At 35.9% G+C, this 20,415-nt stretch overlaps 9 protein-coding genes across 9 annotated transcripts; 6 read left to right on the plus strand and 3 right to left on the minus strand.

The window, feature by feature from the left end:
- Positions 1-356: 356 nt before the first annotated feature.
- Positions 357-1,708, plus strand: GCK72_006054 (uncharacterized protein; the record flags this gene model as incomplete). Its single annotated transcript, XM_003109027.2, has 5 exons — positions 357-461; positions 1,198-1,293; positions 1,424-1,465; positions 1,517-1,621; positions 1,673-1,708. The coding sequence occupies 5 exons, from the start codon at positions 357-359 to the stop codon at positions 1,706-1,708; spliced, it is 384 nt and encodes a 127-aa protein (XP_003109075.2).
- Positions 1,709-1,942: 234 nt separating this feature from the next.
- Positions 1,943-2,855, plus strand: GCK72_006055 (uncharacterized protein; the record flags this gene model as incomplete). Its single annotated transcript, XM_053725456.1, has 6 exons — positions 1,943-1,969; positions 2,017-2,091; positions 2,137-2,178; positions 2,226-2,267; positions 2,319-2,363; positions 2,763-2,855. The coding sequence occupies 6 exons, from the start codon at positions 1,943-1,945 to the stop codon at positions 2,853-2,855; spliced, it is 324 nt and encodes a 107-aa protein (XP_053589650.1).
- Positions 2,672-3,873, minus strand: GCK72_006056 (uncharacterized protein; the record flags this gene model as incomplete). Its single annotated transcript, XM_053725457.1, has 7 exons — positions 2,672-2,877; positions 2,926-3,100; positions 3,147-3,245; positions 3,291-3,433; positions 3,485-3,655; positions 3,706-3,807; positions 3,852-3,873. The coding sequence occupies 7 exons, from the start codon at positions 3,871-3,873 to the stop codon at positions 2,672-2,674; spliced, it is 918 nt and encodes a 305-aa protein (XP_053589651.1).
- Positions 3,874-5,757: 1,884 nt separating this feature from the next.
- On the plus strand, positions 5,758-7,624 carry GCK72_006057 (uncharacterized protein; the record flags this gene model as incomplete). The annotated part of the gene is made up of 6 exons (XM_053725458.1): positions 5,758-5,814; positions 5,900-6,007; positions 6,092-6,188; positions 6,390-6,517; positions 7,286-7,377; positions 7,423-7,624. 6 exons carry the CDS (start codon positions 5,758-5,760, stop codon positions 7,622-7,624), a joined length of 684 nt encoding a protein of 227 aa, XP_053589652.1.
- Positions 7,625-7,875: 251 nt separating this feature from the next.
- GCK72_006058 (uncharacterized protein) lies at positions 7,876-8,354 on the minus strand (the record flags this gene model as incomplete). The annotated part of the gene is made up of 3 exons (XM_003108834.2): positions 7,876-7,953; positions 8,005-8,226; positions 8,271-8,354. The coding sequence occupies 3 exons, from the start codon at positions 8,352-8,354 to the stop codon at positions 7,876-7,878; spliced, it is 384 nt and encodes a 127-aa protein (XP_003108882.2).
- A 2,295-nt stretch (positions 8,355-10,649) lies between these two features.
- Positions 10,650-12,465, plus strand: GCK72_006059 (uncharacterized protein; the record flags this gene model as incomplete). Its single annotated transcript, XM_003108891.2, has 7 exons — positions 10,650-10,959; positions 11,007-11,182; positions 11,225-11,336; positions 11,380-11,891; positions 11,975-12,058; positions 12,114-12,325; positions 12,372-12,465. The coding sequence occupies 7 exons, from the start codon at positions 10,650-10,652 to the stop codon at positions 12,463-12,465; spliced, it is 1,500 nt and encodes a 499-aa protein (XP_003108939.2).
- A 2,020-nt stretch (positions 12,466-14,485) lies between these two features.
- On the plus strand, positions 14,486-14,899 carry GCK72_006060 (uncharacterized protein; the record flags this gene model as incomplete). Its single annotated transcript, XM_003108993.2, has 2 exons — positions 14,486-14,756; positions 14,805-14,899. 2 exons carry the CDS (start codon positions 14,486-14,488, stop codon positions 14,897-14,899), a joined length of 366 nt encoding a protein of 121 aa, XP_003109041.2.
- A 1,346-nt stretch (positions 14,900-16,245) lies between these two features.
- On the plus strand, positions 16,246-17,720 carry GCK72_006061 (uncharacterized protein; the record flags this gene model as incomplete). Its single annotated transcript, XM_053725459.1, has 6 exons — positions 16,246-16,396; positions 16,555-16,636; positions 16,690-17,062; positions 17,107-17,225; positions 17,397-17,549; positions 17,600-17,720. The coding sequence occupies 6 exons, from the start codon at positions 16,246-16,248 to the stop codon at positions 17,718-17,720; spliced, it is 999 nt and encodes a 332-aa protein (XP_053589653.1).
- Positions 17,721-18,434: 714 nt separating this feature from the next.
- GCK72_006062 (uncharacterized protein) lies at positions 18,435-19,962 on the minus strand (the record flags this gene model as incomplete). Its single annotated transcript, XM_003108867.2, has 7 exons — positions 18,435-18,530; positions 18,583-18,756; positions 18,805-18,926; positions 18,976-19,282; positions 19,327-19,416; positions 19,461-19,862; positions 19,909-19,962. The coding sequence occupies 7 exons, from the start codon at positions 19,960-19,962 to the stop codon at positions 18,435-18,437; spliced, it is 1,245 nt and encodes a 414-aa protein (XP_003108915.2).
- Positions 19,963-20,415: the final 453 nt, after the last annotated feature.

The raw sequence follows: 20,415 nt of genomic DNA on the forward strand, positions 1-20,415 counted from the left end.
TTGCGGAAATTAAATCGTTTTTTTCTAATTTTACAAAAATTATGGAAGCTCTTAAAATAGGACGGAAATCTATGCAATCACTCAACAATTCCTTTCAACAACAAAAGAAACCGAATGCATATTCCTATCTTTTCCTTCTCTATTTTGAGCACAACAAATCGTTTTTTTTTCTCTTTCTCTTTCTTCCCAGAAAAATTATCTCACCTTACTTTTGTTTTATAATCAATAGAAAAGAAGAAGTTTCAAGCTGAAAATTTTTAGAATAGACGCTTGTTGTATAGAGAACAGTTGACAGATATTTCCATAGTGCACCAATGACTTCATGTGAGGGAACATCTGCGTACTGTGTGGTCTGTATGCTTCCTTCTTTTCTCTTGGTTGGAGAGATTGTGAATACTTGTGAAATCAACGACAGGCACAATCTGGATCAACTGAAGATTCAAATGGAGATAGAAAGAAAGGTGCTAACGTGGAATGCAATATCAGTCAATAGAAACTTGACAGTGTTGTTGTTTTTTGGGTCAAAAGGATATTAGAAAGATGCGGCAACCAGGAAATCCACAGATTTCAAAAATCAGTTACTTTCGTCTTAGTAGACCCGATTTCAACAATTCCCCCGAAAGAATTCCGAATCACTTTTCATTCGATTCCAATTCAACTCCAAGTTTTGAAGTAGTGAAAACAAAAAGCTGTTGATTTTATATGAAGAAATCCCGAAAAACCTTTTCAAAACAATACAATCCCTTGATTCCCAACTGAAATTTATTCAAAACTTTCAAAACCAAAAGGAGAAATCTAATTTGACTAATAATTTATCATGTTCTCTATAAATCATGATCTAACAAAAATTTAAAGATTCTTCAGTCCTCAAAAAGATGAAACAATTATAATAGATTTCTCGGTCAGAAAAGCTCGAAAAAACTTTTGTTTTTCATTCAAAGTTCAAGGCAATGAATGTACGCTTGCTTGCGACTCTTTTGGACACAGAATATCCCTTTGCTCGATATCCATTTGAAACCATTATATTGTTCCTCTCAATTTCTCCGTTTCTTCTTTTCAATCAACTTTAATACTGTGGGATTCCAGAACTGTGTTTGCTTCAAGTGAAATCCACGATGCTATCCGTGTCAGACACTCTTCCCCGAACTACAGTATAATTTATCAGCTATTCGGTGTATCATTTTCATCATATTTCAGACGATTCCATCAGCGGAAACCGTCATTTCTCCAATCGAGTTGGAAATGATTCGTGACGAACAAAACAAGGAGATCCTTGAGCAAAGAAGACTCATGGTTAGTTCACGTTGAACTTAAACTTATTGTTAAACTTGTTTCTTATAGAATGAAAAAAATCAGCGATCTTCTCAGCAAACTGAGTGGTAACAGGTAGATTGAGATAGAAGAATATCTTGAATGTTTTCAGAAGCAACGAAACGGAGGTCTTCAGTGCTACTTAGCCAGTCAGGTGAGGAGCGGATACTGTATTTTTGAAATCTAACCGACCTTTCCTTTACAGACAGAGGAGCGCCAGTATTTGGAGAGCAAGTTGAATGAGGCTCAGGAAAAACAGAAGATCGAGAAACATCTCATCATGAAGAATCTTCCGAGATCTGACTCTCAGGTAACTTATGAAATTGATCTCGAAACAGTCTCTTATTCTATTTGTTTTCAGACTGAAACCATGAAGAAGAACAGAGCAGCCAAATAATTGAAATCTTTCGATCTTTTTTGGGTTACTCTAATAAAATCCTTTTTGTGTTTGTCTTCTATGTCTCTTCTTTGCACTTTTCAACCCTTTTTCTATCGAAAATCACGAATGAAAATGTCAGGGCGCAGCTGTTCATTTGGAGTGGCACCGGGAACACCTGCTGCTCTTTTCAGATTTTTGTACACTTCTATTTCATTTCATTTGGCAACGGAGACTTCTGTACTGTAGGGAAGAATGGATTCACCAAGAGAATACAATCAAGTAAGTTTTCTTCTCCAAACCGAATAGAATCTTATTTAATCGTTTAGAACTCTCTATCAATGACTCAATCCAAGATTGCCTCTAATCACCGAAACAATTTGGAATGGGAGAGAAACGTTCTTGTCAGTTTCAGAAGTTTCGGGTTTGAATGAAAATTAATTTTTCAGCAGAAAACAATTGGCAAGTTGGCAAGTGAATTGGAGGAGCAGGTAAATAAATTCAACTGGTTTATCGATATATTAAATACAATTTCCAGACAGACGAAGGAAAACATTTGATGGAATGCATCAAGGGAGAAGTAAGTTTCAAGGACGAGAAAGAATTTCGAAAAGTAACCGATTGAATTCAGGAAGACATGATCCAGATTCTCAAAAAAGTCATCGACGAAACGGAGGTAATTTCAATTAAGACAAAATAAATAACTAAATCTCAATAATTTTCTGACGAGACACGCCATCGACGTTGCTCAACTTCTGAAGACTTCAAATGAGAAGAAGTGATTCGTCAAGTTATTCATACATTTCCAAACACGCATCGCTTCAATTAACAAAATATTCCAATTCAATACAGTTTGTAACCTCATAAAAATGATGTAACGTACATTTGAAAGTTGAATTAATGAAAATTCATTCAGAGATTACTGTAATCAGTGGCAAACAAAAATAACAGATAGACTTCCAAAAAAAGTTCGAAAACCCAAATTTAGAGACACAAATAGACCATTTCACGAACTTTTTGCTGGTACTTACTCTGCACTCCTCCCAATGAAATTTTAGTAAGTGTTCCGATCCAGGTCATGATTTCTGCAAACCGAACTGGACACGTTCCACCAAGTACTGATAACGTGAAGAGTTCGGCGATTAAATCATTCAAGTGTAGAGGATGACAATATGACTTATCTGCTTTTGCTGAAAAATAATTTGATATTACGTCGAAAAAAAGTTATACAAACTCACTCATCATGAACAAGATGATATTTTTGATCCAGAATGCCTCTTGATTTGAAATGCCGAGGCTATGATATGCATGCAGGACGCTTGAAAGATCTTCATCAAAATCCAAAAGATGTGCGTTATTCTCGCAGATTTTGACAAGAAGGATACGGATCCATTGGCTTTGGATAAGTTCAATCTGGAATAAGAATAGGTTCTTGTGGTTGTATTATTGAAAAACTGACCTTCTCGTTCTGATTCAGCTCTCCAAACAGTTCCGATTGTTTCGCCCATTCGAGTATGTCAGGGAGAAAATTTTCGATCACTTGAGTCATATTCAGAAACTGGAATAATGATACTGTTTTACAGATGTCAAGTTATTTTGTTACCTGAACATTTTTGTTGTTGTCTGATTCAGTCACATTCATCATATTCTTCTCGGTAAATGAGAGTCGCGAGAGCTCAAGACGTTGGACAGCATTGATTTCTTGAACTTTTAAATTAGGTCTAGTGACTTGTGTTGGGCGAAAGTCTGAAAATAAGTAGATAATTAGTTATCAGCCAGTGGCAAACTAAATCGTACCTTTTGCATTCAACCCACTCTCCAAACACTTCTTTAGTCTACATGATCTGCATTGAATTTGTTTCAGACTGTGATGAACATCGCATTTTCCCTTGAAATTGCACTTGAGAGATAAGTTCTTCATTACACATCTTCTGAAGAATTCTTTGCATGTTTTGCATTGTCGCTTACCTGGAAACAGGAATATTTGAATAGTTGATAACTTGATTCTAACTAATTACCATTTCTGCTGAAGTATTGTTTTTGACAGACATTGCAGATGAGAAGCGTAGTTGCAGAAGGGGATTCTAATAGAACGTTGGAAGGGAATTGAGAAAGGAATGCTGGAAAAAGAAAGAGTTTCATGGGAAAAGAATATAAGCGTTACCTCTTAAGTCTGAATCGTTCATATTCAGTTTGTTGCTTTGATAACTTTCGTGGAAACCTGTCAACGTACATTTTCTATGTTTCATTTCAAAAAGTATGAGAGAAAACGTACGTGAATTCAACACGTTCTGGTCATTGTTATTGTTAAAAACCATCTGTTGATTTATATTGAACCTGAAAATCATGAGAGTTGAGTGAAACATAATATACCTATTATGAAAGACAGATATATTGTTCTGATTCTTTGCTAGAGAGTCATAACATTCAATTTAGCACAAAGAAAATATTTGAAAAAAGCCGCCAAAAATCAGAAACTTTATCACCCAGAGAGAGAGAGTTGACTAGCTCTTCTTCAAGGATTCCGACAATGACTCGACTTTAGCTCTTTTTTGTCGATCCTTTACTATCGTCCTTTCGCCAATAAAATAACACAAATATCAAAATCAAAGGTACGTAAATACGAGAGAAATCTTATGGATGAAGAGTGAATAGTTTGAAAAAAGAAGCGTAATCGAGTGAAAAGTGCTATTTTGAAACTGAAAAAAAGTTTAGATCAGTCATATTTTTCGAACAGTTATTCGTTTTCCTTCTTTATTCATAAATGTGCAAATGACATTTCAATCGACAGATAGACACCCTATGTCTGACCTTTTATGTCTGAGTTTCTCTCTACACCTCCTTTTTGTATCCCATTTGAAAATATCGCTCGTAAAGTTTTGAATGAAAACCAACTAGAAAGAAGAAAAATAAGAAAAGAAAACTGCAACGAATCGATTTTCCGCTCTCAAAAATGGCGATCTCGCATTCACTTCCCAAAGATTTCGTTTCCCTCTTCTTTCCAGAAACTGTGCTTTCAGTTATTCTTGATATCAGACATGTTCCCCTCTCTCAATCATAAACACTATTATTCCAATACTCGTTCCCCTCATTCTTTTGAACTATTTCAAAATGTGACCTTCGACTGAAATAACATGTAGCATTGAGAGTAATGTTGATTTCTTTCGAATCCTAATACTCAAGGACAACATGTCTATTCTCAATCATTCAAATCAACAGAATATTTCAAGCCCTTTCTGAACTTCTCGTCTTGATTCTTGATATAAACCAACAAGAATCATAATATGCTATTCCTTCCAATCATTTTCACAATGCATCTTTTCTCTCTTCATCTACGTATTTCTGTCGAAAAACATCTTGTTTGTGTAGAGAAAAGAGGGTGATGGGCTCGTGTGAATTCGATTGTAAATGTACAGAAAATATGTATATCTGTATTCAATGAAAAATAATAGTATTTTTGTCTGTATTAGAAAATGACCATGTTTCTATCTTTTTGGAAAAATAATAGGAATTGATGATAATAGTCCGTTGATATTATACTGTATTCATCTGATTCTAGTCTTGTGAATTTCAATTTTAAGGAAAATGTCGGATAGAAACAAAAGTGAGCAGGACTTTCGGAGCATAGTGAGTCTTCAACTGTATTCTAACACATCCACCTCGTCTAATTTCCTCTGCTATACTGAGTCTCCATACAAGTTGGCTCTGTGTCAAGATCACATCATCCCATTTACCTTCGATACCATGTCCTCTCCCTCTCTCCTTTTCTCTTCTTTTCTGCTCGTTCGTTTCTCTATTCATATTCATTCCTCTCAAAATCTCTATTGTCATTCTTCATCTCTCACCTTTCCATTCCCCGTTTTTCCGATTCTCCTCCTCTTTTTGTCACGAGAGAAGAAGTGAAGAGAGATTGTTGACTACACATTTTTAGGCGGCACAAGAACTACCGTAATCCGGTGAATTTCTATTTGAAGTTGGAGTATGATGTCCAATTTAACTGTGTTTCAATGTTAATTTCTTGAATTAATTATGAGAGTCTTATAGTTAGCTTTTTCCAGCCGAATCTCAACATGGACCAAAAGAAAAATGAGCAATGCAAAACCGATCAGGTCGATTCAAGTGGAAGGGTACGTGCTTGAAATTGAATGCTTGAAAAGTTAACAGACCTTTGTCATGAAAACCATAATTTTAGTCATATCAAAAACTTTTCAGACCAAGAACACATCCACTCAAACGACCCTGACTGGACGTCATCCGGAAACAACTCTTCGCCAGGCTGCTACCGAGTACCTACAGGCGAGAATCGCCTATGACAGGGAGGTAAGTGTCCGAAACAAACTAGTATGCCAGATGTTTTTGAAGCTTAGGAGCTCTTTTTTTTCAAAGAAATAAATAGTTTTTCAGCAATTGTATAGACGCTGGGCTGAGGTGGCACGCGTGGACCTACGTCCACGTCAACGTCGCGCCATCCGTCAATCGGGGAGCATCGAAGATTTGTTGCGTAATTGATAATTGAATAAATAATTCAATGTTACCAAGTGTGAATATTTTGTTCTTTCGATGCTTCACGTCTCTACATTATATCTAGTTTCACTAGTTTTGCGAATTACAGTTTTCAGAAGATGAGCCACTCTGATTCAACAGTATTAGGGTAGAATCGGGAAAACTCGAGAAATGCTGAGTTTTTAACTTCAATCTTCAGTATTCAGCGAACTCGTGATGACAAATATGCAGATAATCGGAGATCTAGAACCAAGAAGAGAATCTCAGCGAGGAATGTATCGAAGATGTCAAAGTCAGACGTCCACCGTTTGGAAAACAATTGATACCGTAAGTCTACTATGGGAAGTTACCAAGAAGACTGCAGATATCAGCAACCCGGAGAAAAAAGGTTTTCTGGACTGCCAGAGACTGAAATATAGTACACAAATTTGTTCAAAATTCTGGAAAAGTTTTATATAAACTGAGAAAGGAAGGCTCAAATAGATAAACTGATACATTTGAAGCAAAGAATAATGTCTATACCGTATTGGAGAGCTTCGAACATTTTAAAAAGAGCTCCAAATGAGAAACCTGAACAATTTTAGACTTTCGTGATGCATGTGAGTCTATTGCCAACTTCTGAATTGATGGATCTGAAAATCATCTGAAAGTGTTCCTGATCATTACATGTTCATTCCAGAAACTTCATTTGTATTCGATAGACTCTCAAGTGGTTCTCCAAAAAAAAACAATTCTCGATGGGCGGTCTCTTTCAAGAACATCTGGCGAACCTATGCTTTGATTTCTTTTTCTTTATACCGCCTAGACAGAAATAGTTGAGGAGGCGGAGCTGAGTGTATGCGAGCTTCTTTGTCAGAAATAATTCATTTTCTTCTTGATCCTATTGTATTTCTACTTTCGAAATGAACAAATCTCGCTCATCAACTTCGACAAAGTCGGATATACAGAGAAATAGGCGAGTTAAAAAAATCATACCAGAATCTATCAGATACTTATAATTTCTAATTAAAAAGATGGGAAATCTCTTTATTCATTTTTTAAATCTCTATCTCGTTTCTTCAAGTGATTTATTTCAGAATTGAACGCCAACGACAGAGTGAAATCGACGATGAAATCCAAAAATTGATGTGTTTCCTTCCAAAACGTAGACCTGGACCTCAGAAACTCTCGAGAAATCAAATTTTGAAGTAAGAGAATATATTTATTTATTATTGTAGCATTCTGATATTCAGGGAACTCTACGAGGTGGCTCTTGAAGAATTGAAGGATGAGCACGTCAAGAAACCAGACACCGAAAAGCATTCGACTTCGGGGCAACCATCCTCATTGGCACAGTCTTCCACTTTGGAACAAGTCTCCATTTCCGAACAACCTTCCACTTCGGATGTCAAGAAAGCGTCTTCCAAGTGGTTTTCCCCGGAAGAATCTTGTTGATTAAAAAAAATATCATGAAGATGTCAAATAAAACAGTTATCCCTACCAAAGGCTATTGAAAATTCATTTTTCCAGGTTGATGAAAAAAAGCTTTGGATGAAGTTGAAACGAGAGTTGTGTGAAGTCGCTTATTGACTAGAAACTAGCGAGCAGCAAGTTCTCAGATACACGATTTTCATAAGCCCATAAATTTTAATTGAAAAAGAAAGAAAGAATGGAATGATGAGCTTCATTAACAGTTTAGAATTGAATTACTGTTTGATTTCAATAATGATTCTTGGGCCGGGAACAGCAGACATTCCCCCATCCGAATCTTTCTTGAAGACTAGCTGTAATTTCAATTTGTTACTTCAATAATTCATTATATTCGTCCAACATACGTTCGGCTCAGAGACGTACGATCCTTCATCCGCTTTCGAAAACTTCTTGATGATCAATGTTCCGTTTTCGATTGAATAATTCGATGAGTCGATTTCTTTGCCTTTCGAATCCACAAATTTTCCCTTATGAGTTCCATCAAAATGGAAAATTTGTTCACCAGCGGTTACGTTTCTCTTGATCGCAGAAACATTCCCAAATTTAACTGGGATCTGTTCGCCATCCTGAATTACCGTATTTCTATAATCATTTCTCTTGTTTCACTTACTTTAACCATCTTTCTAGCAATTGATGCATTTCCATTGAGAATGAAAAGAGAAGAACAGAAAATAAGCAGAGTGAATCTATTCATTTTTAATTTTTCTACTGCTCGAGCTGCCTATTTATAGCTAAAACTGTATGGGAATGGAGTGAAGATTCCCATTGTTTATCTGGGAAAACGAATCGACCATGTGAAAAATTCTTTTATGATTCGACTAGATCAAAAGTTCACAAAAATTGAAAAATCATGTTTAATGACGAATAGAAAGTAAATTATCCTACTCGTGTTTTTTTTTATTTAAGAGTTTTAATGTGGTTTTTTCTCTTCACATTGATGTATTATATATTTCTGTTCAACTCGTACTTTATCCTGGATCGATATGCTGTGTCAAATAGACTATGGTACACATCTTGGATGCGCCTGGTGCATTGTTTCGTTTACGTGTTTGCGGTCGTGTAAAAATTTTCCAACTCAATATCATGCAATTTCAGCTTTTAATTTTGTTTAAAATATGTTTCTTATAAATACTCTTGCAAGTTTTTAAAATTCTTCTGAAAAATTACTGACTTCAAGAATATGTTAATGGGCCTATTCTTGGCAAGCAAAAAACGTTTTCCGCAGCTTTTTTTCGATTCACGAAAAAAGGAAATCAGCGAAAAACTATTTTTCGCTGGCACATGCCTTTTTCGACACCGCAGGTCTCGAAGCAAACGGTAAAAACACCAGCGAAAAACGTTTAAAATCAGCGAAAAATTAAGAGTTTTTCTCTGATTTTCTGGTTCCGTGAATCGAAAAAAAAGCAGCGAAAAAGTTTTTCGCTTACCAAAAATATGCCCATAATTAATCTGCAGAGCTATTTTTTAAGTTCTTGAATTTGTTTCTTGGTAAATATCGCTGTTTTTTCGCAACTATTTCTCCATGTTGTTTGAAATTGGGCAGCACAACTTTTCCAATTCTAGGGCACAAAAATTCGAGGGTACAATAATTCTAGGGCGCAACTTTTCGAGGGTACAACTTCTCTATAATTCTAGGGTACAACTCGAATTAATTTGAGGGTACGATTCGAGGGTACAACTTTTCCTGCTAGAAGTTTAACAGTGCGCAATCAAAAATATGATGAAACGCATAGCATAAGTAAGCAAGAGAAATGCGGTTATGAATTTAAACTGAACTAAAAGGTTTTGACAAATGAAAAACGCAAAACCTCACTAATACGGCAGTGAATTGTTGGGATTCTACACTCAAAAAATCTAAGTTGTTTGAGATATTGGAAAGTAAGAGATTCTATTCATCGTTTGAACTGTAGAATCTCCCATTGTCTAATTAGAACACTTTTTCGACTAGATCTAGACCAGAGTTGCATGGAAATAAACATTTCTTATCCGGAAGTCGGAAGTCGTAATTCCATGCAGCTCTGATCTAGAGCATAAAGGGAAATGTGAAATTGGTTGAGGTTATAACAAATTGTTATTCATGAACTAAATTGACTATCTAGTTACATGCAAGTTTCTTAACTAACTTTCAGGGGCTCTAGTCAGTATTGGTCTAGATCTAGTGGAAAAAGTGTTCTAATTAGACAATGGGAGATTCTACAACTCAAACGATGAATATAATCTCTTACTTTCCAATATCTCAAACAACTTAGATTTTTTGAGTGTAGAATCCCAACAATTCGCTGCCGTATTAGTGAGGTTTTGCGTTTTTCATTTGTCAAAACCAGACTTGTCAAAAATCGGGCCGGCCCGAGATTTTTCCTGATTTCGGCCCGGTCGGGCCGGGCCGGGCCGAGATTTTTCTTGACCGGGCCGGGCCGGGCCGAAATTTCTCTTGGCCCGGTCTGCCCGGATTCAAAAATGGGAACCCGTTTTTACCAAATTTTATTTGAAATTTTTAGAAAAAATAGAGTAAAAATGCTTAAATTATCATACATATTCACATTTTTCAGAAAATTTCAAAAAATTCCAAAAAAAATTCAAAAACTCAAAATGTTTCAAAACGAGCCGAGCGGGCCGGGCCGAGATTTTTCCTGATTTCGGCCCGGCCCGTGACAAGTCTGGTCAAAACCTTTTAGTTCAGTTTAAATTCATAACCGCATTTCTCTCGCTTACTTATGCTATGCGTTTCATCATATTTTTGATTGCGCACTGTTGAACTTCTAGCAGGAAGAGTTGTACCCTCGAATTGTATTTGTTGTACCCTCAAATTAATTCGAGTTGTATCCTAGAATTATAGAGAAGTTGTAGCCTAGAAAAGTTGCGCCCTAGAATTATTGTACCCTCGAATTTTTGTGCCCTAGAATTGAAAAAGTTGTACCCTAAAAATGTTGTACCCTGTTGTACCCTCAAAATTAATTGCCTTGAAATTGTAATCTTTCAGGTATCGGAGATGGATAACTTCACTATTTGGGTTGACGCCCCGTCAGAAGCTCTCATTGAAACTCCACTAGACGATGAATCGAATTGTTTTCTCCGAGAGGAAATTCAGCAAACTCAGCAGTATGTCATCGAAAAGCTTGATGAGCAGAAAAACTGCGAACAGGAAAAAGGTGAACAGACTGATGAGGAAACGACAAAAGCTAGCAAAATTCTTTCTCTTGTATCCACCGAAGGGAAACGATCCAAAGATATAAGTCGCGAGCTCGTTGATCTCCAAGAAGCATGCAAACTTAATGAAATACATTTGGTTTCTATACAGAGTAAGTTCGTTCAAAAACTCCATATGTTTCTAGTCATAAATTTGCAGAAAACTCGCCAGATTTCGTTAAACTCCGCAAAGAAAATTATGATCAGGATCTGATTGAAACGAACAATGCACTAATACTACTGCATGATAATTTTACGAAACGTCAAAGTTCCCTTGAAAAACTACAACAAGCAGGACTGAGTTGTGACAAGGAAGAGGCAAAACAGGAATGCAAAGTTTGTTGAAAAACATCTCACAGATAAACCTTTTTTAAACAGAAACTACGATTTTGTGTTCTTGAAGCAAAACAGAAACACGAGAAGCTGTTGACGTTGCGTGGATCAGTTTCGAAACTGAAAAACGAGTTCGATGAGGCGATGACACGTCAAAGTAAGCTACATAGAAAATAACCAGCTTGTTTTAATGCTTTTAGAAAAAGAACGAGAGTCCATCGAAAAAGCGAGAGCTGAATTGAAAATTGATCAAGACTTGGTTAACAAAATGACAGAAGAATGTGTGAATCTCCGCTCACAACTCGTTCAAATAGAAGCTGCTCAATCGCAAAACCAAGTAGAAGCAGATCAAATGGAGGTTCAGCGTCTTCAAAACAATGCAAAGAAAATTCGCCAGGAAACTGAAGAGTTGATTCCTATTCTCAGTAAAATCGAGAACGATACAAAAGAGGCTCAGAAGGCAGTAGAGGTCCGACGACAAGACGAGTTGAATGTTGAAGACTTGATAAAAACGAAGAAAGAAGCTATCGCTAAGATTTTGCTCCAAAAAATCCAGCATGAAACTAAAAAGACGACGAAGAACATCAATCTCAAAAAAATTGTAGATTTGAAACGTGCCATCAGCAAAGAATCGTTGGTATTGGCGAACGCAAACAAGGTTCTCGATGAGATGAAGCCGGACAATAAAACCGTAAATGAACTTAAGCGAGAGGTGAGAATTTTCCGTTCCCGAGGGTGGCGCCCATTAATTTGTTTTCTTCTTTTTCTAAAAGTAGTTTACAATGTTTGTTCCAGATCTCAGTTATGCGATCGGAAATTCGCGGTTATGAGAAAGAAATAAGAGAGGCTACAAAAGAAAACGGCAAGCTAATAGAGCAGGTTGGATTTTTGTGTCAAAATGATTTTTTTAAATGTTAATCGTGTCTTGCTACAGATTGCAGAAATGAGAACTCCTTCTCCCGAAGCGACATCACCAAGAATTAATTTGAATGACACTGTCGACTTCAATGAATCAGAATATTCCGAACAAATGGCCATCCCTGAGCCAATTGTTAATATTACTCCTGTTCAAAGAATTGTTTCTCATGATGTCTTCACTGGTGCACCGCTAATGACTAGTACTCCCCTCCCGAAAACTGCTGAAACGTAATAATGTGGAATGTTATCAAACAATTTATCTCTATTATTTCAGTTCCGTTAAAACTCGTGCAGCCGCTCGTCGACTTGAACAAACTGCTGCTACTAAAACGGCTGAAATTCGGAAGAAAAGAGGTGGAAAGAAGTAGGAGAACCAACAATATATCATGTACCATTTCAATCCTGTGTTATTCTTTTTTTTTGTTAGGACAGGAGTTTTATATAAAGGTAATGCATGTTTGAAGGGAAGATGCAAAACATTGCAGTTTATTCTTCATGTCAACAAAATACGTACGTATTTTTGAATGCTGTGTACTTGATAATCATCTCAAATGTGTTTGTCAAAATGAAGTTATCCAGTAGTCTTTAGTTACGTAACCACTTATATGCTTCTCACTTTTTGTGCGTTACAATCGACGACAATCTTCAATTGAAAGTACACTTGTAGCTTTCTCCTACACCACTTTTTTCAATGACGTTCAAATTGTCAGCTGGTCGACTCGACATTAGAATTTCAAATCGCCCGGTTTCCGTCGGAAATCAAACCCACGAGCCATGAATATTCTCATAGTCTAAAAATCGAAACATGTATTTGTGGAGCTGGGAATTGAGAATCACATAAGAGTTAATACACGTTCAATTCAAAAAGTTCACATTCTCGAGAAGTGCATTTATTTGAAGAGCTGTTTATAACTTTTAAAAAGATTTCAATCAGAAAAGTGAGAAGAAAGGGCATCACTATGACAACGAACAGCTGCTCAACTTGTACCAGTTCGTGTATTCTCTCGACGTTGAATTTCAGCAAGAAAGTGCAGTGCAGATGTATTCGAAAAGAAATTAGAGCACTTCCTTCTTCTGTTCAAATATCTGAAAATCTCAAAACACACTTTTGCAAATTTATGAACGATTATCAATGTGCCCTTTACATATATCATGAGTTTTAAATTGTATTTTCAAATCCAATTTATTGTAGTTTCATGGATACATGTGATAGATTTAATATGGCATTCAAAAGAAAACTGCACTCAAATGAAAGAAGAACGAATATAAATCTGAAAGCAGATAAAGAGTCTAGTTTCAGAACTTTGCAGGTGGAATGCTATATTCTACGAACAGAAACACTATAGCTGGTTACGAGATAAAAATAATCAGATTGAAGGAAAACTGAAAAAGTAATCTTTGCACGTATACGATCGAACCTTAAATTTCTGAAGAAAAACCGGACAAAAATCTTTTCAAATAACTTGGATATCTTGAATAAAATGTTTCAGAATATGATCGCTCAAAACTTATCATGCCTAAATCCTAAAATAATTATACTGGGAAGAACAGCTGGGAGTAGAACATACTATTTTGGTAATATCGAATATAGGTATGCTCCAATACTCAAGGCTCTTGAGCTGTCGAAAACTCAAAAAAAGGACGCCCTCCATCTAAAAAATTATTTCAAAGCCAAAATTTTCCCTATAAACTTATCATTAATTTACCAGTGACAAAGTGACAAAGTGAGAGAAAATTTCCATGTTTTGGAGACGTTGTCGGATTCATCTCTGAACTGTACCTGGATCTCAAGTATCTCTGCTAAAACTCTTACTTTCCGATGTATAAATTTTCTACAGTTTTGATTTAAAAAACATGTTGTGACGTATTTTGAAATGAACAATAGCCCAGAACCTGTCCGTATTTCGATACACAACTCATTCCAATCTTTTAATAAATTGGGGTTGAATTTGAGTTTTCTGAGTGATTCATCTCGAAAGGACACATGATTTTTCAACCTAAATTCTCAATATAAATAAGACATTTAGGTGCCTAACCCCTCGTTTCAAAACTCTCAATTACTTTGATTCCTTTGTGATGTTTGAGCTTTTTCGTGTGAAATGTACTTGCATAACTTTTATTTTTAACTTTATGAAATTCAAATCATAGTTAATCTGTCACGAGTTTCAAATTCCAATCGCACCCTCATTATACAAAATAGTTTGTATCATTGTGACGTGCGAAATATACTTTCAAAACAGAAGAAATCTAGCTGAATAATAAAGAAAAAGAGGCTCCGCCCCCCGTTTTGAGCCTCGAGATTCAAGAATTTCAAAGTCCAGCCCACTGAGATCACTATAAAACAGCTGGAAATAAGCTGACTTTATTCCGTTTTCGAAGGGATTTCAAATGAACTCACTCACGATTATCGTCTCGTTATTCCTCATTCTTACTGTATCTTCAATGGCTATCTACGAAACGGAGGCAGCTGAAAACCCAGAAATTGTTGCAAAGGAAATGGCAAATGGACTTTTTGGACAATCCGACTTTTTCCTCTTCTTCAAACTCGCCAATCCATCTCAAAACACTCCAAAATCTCGTATTCAACGGTCATCTCACAAGACATGCGGACAAAAAATTGTGGACTACACCAGAAAGATTTGTGACAGTCTTGACACATGTTAGTAGAATACATCGAGGTAACGAACATCGAATTGATATATTTCAGACACTAACAGCCAATTGGATATATCTACAAAATGTTGTTCAGAAAAATGCACTGATGACTTCATCAAGAAGGCAATGTGCCCTGATAAACAATAATTATACTACACTCTCCAGCAAGTAAGACTAGATTCTATTTAGATTACGATTCTGTAGTGGGACTAATGATTACAATTTCAGACGGCTCCATTATCTTTAAAACGTCAATATACTCGGTCTCAATGGCTCTATATCTCTAATCTTCGAATAGTGATCTCTATCAATTTTCCTGGTAAAGCCCTCTCAATTCCTGTCTCTATTCAATTCAACGTTCGATACAGCGGAAATAAATTCTCCAAATTTCTTTTTTTCCCTGTTCTCCGTTTCCAAAAATGTAATAAATACTGTTTCCGAGATTCATGTTCATAAAATATACAGAAAAAAAAAGGAAAAAGAACGAGATGGTTGAGCATTGTCAGCATGTTCGAAAATCACATGCGTTATCTGAAATAATCAAATGAACACAGGAATATTGTTCCCCGTTTCCCCTTTTCTCCAAGTGAAACGTGGTTAATGCTGCTACAAAATGGATCTCTAGTATGAATGCTTCCCTATTCGAAGCTGGAGATCACGTGGGGTCCATCCTCAGAATGATATAAGAAAGTACAAGGCCCAAGAGGTATTCAGAAGAGCAAAAACTTACATCTGATGCTCTTAAACTGTTCATAATCAGTAATAAGCTACAATATTGGCAACAACCGCGTTTTCTCACCATAGTCTGGTATTACTTCTCTTCTAAGTTTTTCATAAATAAATTGGAGTGGCTGGCTATTCTCAAGAATATCGTCAAATATATTCGAAACATGTCGAGAAACAAAATTGAGCCTTCGATTGAACCCGTAGAAACGAGCAAACTGAACTTTATAAACCCAGCAACTTCATCGTCCTCCCTACTCCTTTCCTGCAGATGAATGGCGTGTATGAAAGAAAACCTAATAAAGGTGTTGCCAAAAATATGTTTACAAGTTTCGAATACAAATATGTACAAAGATTTTAGTGGAAAGATATTTCATGATTTGACAAAACTATGGGATGTACGTGCAGTCGGAGGATCTTTTGATTTTTTAGCTTAAGCACGTCAGGGTGAATCTGTACATAACATGTCGTTTTCGGCCGATTCACTTCAAAAATAACAGTCAACACAGTTTTCGTGGCGAGAAACCCTGCACAAAAGTTCAATGCGCCTTTAAAGTCAGAATGTTGCGCATAGAGTCCTTTTCGTTCGTCATTTTTTTTAACTTGCATTTTAAATATTCATCGGAAATGCTTTATGCGACAGTAACAGTTTCCTTAAACTTTCAAAATCTTTCTGTGAAGTCAAAAACAATTTTTAATCATAACTGTACGGCTAACTGTGAACATGCTTCAAATATTTTTCTCATAATTCTTGAGCATATTTTTCAGAAATGGTCAAGAAGCAAACCGAAGAGATACAGAAAACGGTTTCTGATCCTTCATTTCCAGAAAAAATCGACGATTTCACAAATGAAAACGCGGGCCAACACATTGAATCAGGAAGCAAAAGGAGTCAAAAACGGACACTGACCGACGTCCGAAGTAAGAAAATTATAAAAATATTATCACGATAATCGTATTGAAATCAGAGTCTGGCAGATTTTTTGAATTTTGAGATTCATTGTCATGTTTTTGCAACTTTGAATAAATCGAGCCGCCTTGTCTTTACAACGATAAATTCTCAAGAAACAAATATTCAGCCGTTCATCTACATAAGCGAAGAAGGGTTGAAGTTTCAGAGCAGCTTATCGATGCAAGTCAACGTGAGAGCTCTCATGAGAGGTATTTCAAATCCAATTTTGATCACAAAATCAGGAAATTACTTTTTTTCTCAGAACTTCAACTCCACATGGCCAAAGATTCCATCAATATGCTCCAACGCTGAGTCAGGTATCGAATGCGATGGTTCTTGATCCAACGACTGCCACATCAACTTCCGATCTATCGAAACCTATTCAAAGTGCCCCTGCTTTGTTAAAATCATCAAAACAATTAGCAGCATCGGCTTCCTCTCAAAGAAATGATGTTTTCCCTCAATTGTTGGTGTCTCCACTCCCACACCCTGATTGTTTCCGCAATATCATTCACAATTCACCTATTTCCGTTCGTTCCTGCCGATTGAAGTGGGCTTACCATACTCTAGAAAATAATTGTGTCGACGGCACCATCCGTGTTCTTCTGAAGCAGAATCATATCAATAAGTTGCAGGTAAAAGGAATACCAGATACTTCTAAAACTAGCGTTCTTTTCAGCAGAGCAATGGTCTTCAATTGGCTAGTAAAGCATTCATTCTAAACCATCTTCTCGATTCTGCATTTTCTATCGTGAATCGTCGTGTTGCACCCACCATAACACTAGAAGATAATAGAGAGTGAGTCTATGCCTGTAACTTGAAAAACCTTCGTTTTTTAAACAGAATTTCGACCAAAGAATTTGTTCTCCTTTTCAACGATTCCTTATATGAGTCGTGGAATGAGCTTCTATCAGAGATATCAGATTCGACTTCTCATCTTTCCAAGCCATTCAGTGTAAATGATTACAGCTTTTTCCGAAAACACGCTTTGTTTGACGTGGATCTCATGATCAACAATGAAGACTATCGAGTGCATCATTTGAAGTATCTTAACTGCTGTAGATTCAGTTTACAAATGAACGAAGATATGGAGCGAATAATGGGATGGTTTACTAAATTTGTGTAATAAAAGTATTTAACCTTTTTCAAATTTGATAAATTCAAATTTTCAGATCACTTGCCACATCCACTCGAAAGTATCTTATTGGTGTTCTCGGAAGACATGTTACCCAAAAGGAACATCCTAACGTTCATCACCTTTTAACCACTACCAAATCTGTCAGAAATCACTAAATCGATATGTTAAATTCTAGTTGTAATATGTTCTTGCTCCATACTAATAATTTTGATTCTTTCATGATTTTAGCAATTTCTCTCGAGAAGTTTGTCTCATTGTCAATAATTAAATTTAATAAGAGTTACAATTAAATACTTCCCTGTTACGGTTTATTACAAAACATTGAGTAATCATCATAACTGCATCCTTTATCACAGCAAATCACCAGAAGTCTACCGTAATCCCTCGAAAATCTGTTCGGACAAAGTGCTTTCAGATGTCTTAACACGTTGACTCCACACATCTGAAACAATGATGTAAAAAAACAAAATTTTGATGATTTCTGATTACCTTTTTCCTTGTTTTAACAGCTTTGCAAGCTTTACCCATAGTGGGTGGAAACAACAAAAGAATGAAAAAAAGATGAAGAATTCTCATAGATTTTTGAATGTGGGCATCTGGAAGACAGCTGCCAATTGAGTTCTGTGGTTCGAGAAAGTTTATAAAACAATTGGGACTTTGTTTATAAAAAAACGAACAGGAACTTTGTAGAAAAAAGAGAAATTCGACAGGTTTATTTCATACTTTTCGCTGTTTGTATAGCGATTAATGAAACAACAAAACCGAAAAATGAATGGACACGAATCATCAGAAAGTAGGCGTTTTGAGTTCAGAATTTCCGAAGAAAATGAGAAAAAAAGAAGTTGAGAAGTAGAAGAATCTCGAAGAAATTAGAGATTGTCGAAGTCGTCGATCATAACTTTTTTATCATCCGAATCACATGACAACTCGAGGGAATAATCATCAGAACAATCATCTTGATATGTCTACAAAATGGAGAAGAATTGATTGAATGAACTCAGAAAATAATAGAACTACCGCGATGTTATCAATGACTTTTTCATGATGGATTCGATCATTTGACAAATAGAGAACACGATTGATGATAACGAATGAAGATGAAACATCAATGAGTTTGAAAGCAAGAATTGAGGTGGATTTAGGCCATGTTCCACGTAGAGATTGAGTAAGAATACGGATTGGAATATCAATCTGAAATGGGGTATTAAGAGGGAAGGGAGAGAAGAAAGGGAGACTGACATCAATATTCTGTGGTCCAAAATGACAGAGAAATGAATAAAAATATTGGATAAGTTGAGCGTCGCTTCGAATATCATTTGGAATAAATGGTTCCCAGGAGTTCCGATGAATTGGGAAACGGCCTGAATGATTTCAGATTAGAGGGATATTTGATATGATTGGGTGAATTACCTTCTAAAGCAGAATCATGAATACGTTGAGTATAAAATGGACTAGTTGATAAACACATCACATTCGAAATCACTTTTACATTTTGATTGAAAATTCGAATGAATCCAATCGGCCATTGAGACAATGCATCACTTATAAGAATAGAAGATGTGGATGATTGAATATTGAATGAAAACAGAGTACGCATTGATTGAATCACATTTTGAAACGGTAGATGCGAGTGAGATTTCAGAAGTTTCATCAATTCCGTTTCGAATTTCTTCAACTCTTCATATTCTGAAACGGACCAACATTCAGGCGAAATTGTCTGAAAATGAAGGCATTCGAAGTAAGAAAAGAAGAAATTCAGACATTTTGTACAATTTCTTTTTGTTCAAAGCGCTTTCCCTTCACATTATTGCTGCATTTGACCAATTCAGCAAGTGCGTTTTCATCTCCAAACTGAAATTATGACCAGTTGAATTAGAATAGTTTTCTCGGTGTACCGTTCCATCTGGATAACAGAATCTGACGGCCAAAATATGTCCACGAAAAGAGAATCCATTGAAATATTTCAATACTTTCAGAGCATCTTCTGGACGATAGAAATTGAGAAACCATTTTCCAGGAGGAGTAAAAATGACATCTTGAATTGAAATATCTTCTTGAATCATCTCTTTTTTCACTAAATTCATAATTGTCGTCTTGTGAATTGATCGATGATTTGGAACATTCAAAAATAGAAGTTTTGCCCGAGTAAGAGTATTCGAACTGAGAATATCAGAGATACGAATATCATGAGATGATTGAGTGTCATCTGAATAGACACGTGTCCAATATTCCCATCCAGATTCAGATGACTTTTTAGTTATTGACGAAGATGATCGAGTACTTGGGACTGTCTTTTTCTGAATTCAATCTAGATATTGGATGAATTCCAGTGATTCCAGTTACCGTAAGATTTCGAGATGATGAGATTGTTTGATTTCGCATTGCCGATGTGCTCATCGTGTATTATTTCAAACTGATTTCTCGATCCACGATGAGTTCAAATGAGAAAAAATAAATACAGGTTTCTAGGGATTCACGGTTAAATTATTCAAAAACTTTTTCGTTTTTGTTATTTGAAAAAAAACTGTTTCGAATAGTCTACATTTTTTGATTACATGCAAAAAATTATATTTTGTCCGTAGTTGAATTCAAGTCTAAATAGATTCTCACTAATCCCATTTTTATAAAAGTTGTGTTCACCTTTCTCTAAAGTGACTATAATGTATATTTATTGAAAAATGAACAAAAGTTCAGTAACGATCAAATAACAAAGGATAATTTCGTAATTTCAGTCTTCTCTCAAACTCATCTTGCCTTCTTTTCTTCTCTTATTTTTCTCAAGTGTTTTATTTTTTTCCATTCTCATCAGCTCATAATCAAAATTCTCAACCCTGTCATTTTCACGTTTTT

The sequence above is a fragment of the Caenorhabditis remanei genome, chromosome II (genome assembly GCF_010183535.1).
Source record: "Caenorhabditis remanei strain PX506 chromosome II, whole genome shotgun sequence".
In the NCBI taxonomy this organism is placed as follows: domain Eukaryota; kingdom Metazoa; phylum Nematoda; class Chromadorea; order Rhabditida; family Rhabditidae; genus Caenorhabditis; species Caenorhabditis remanei.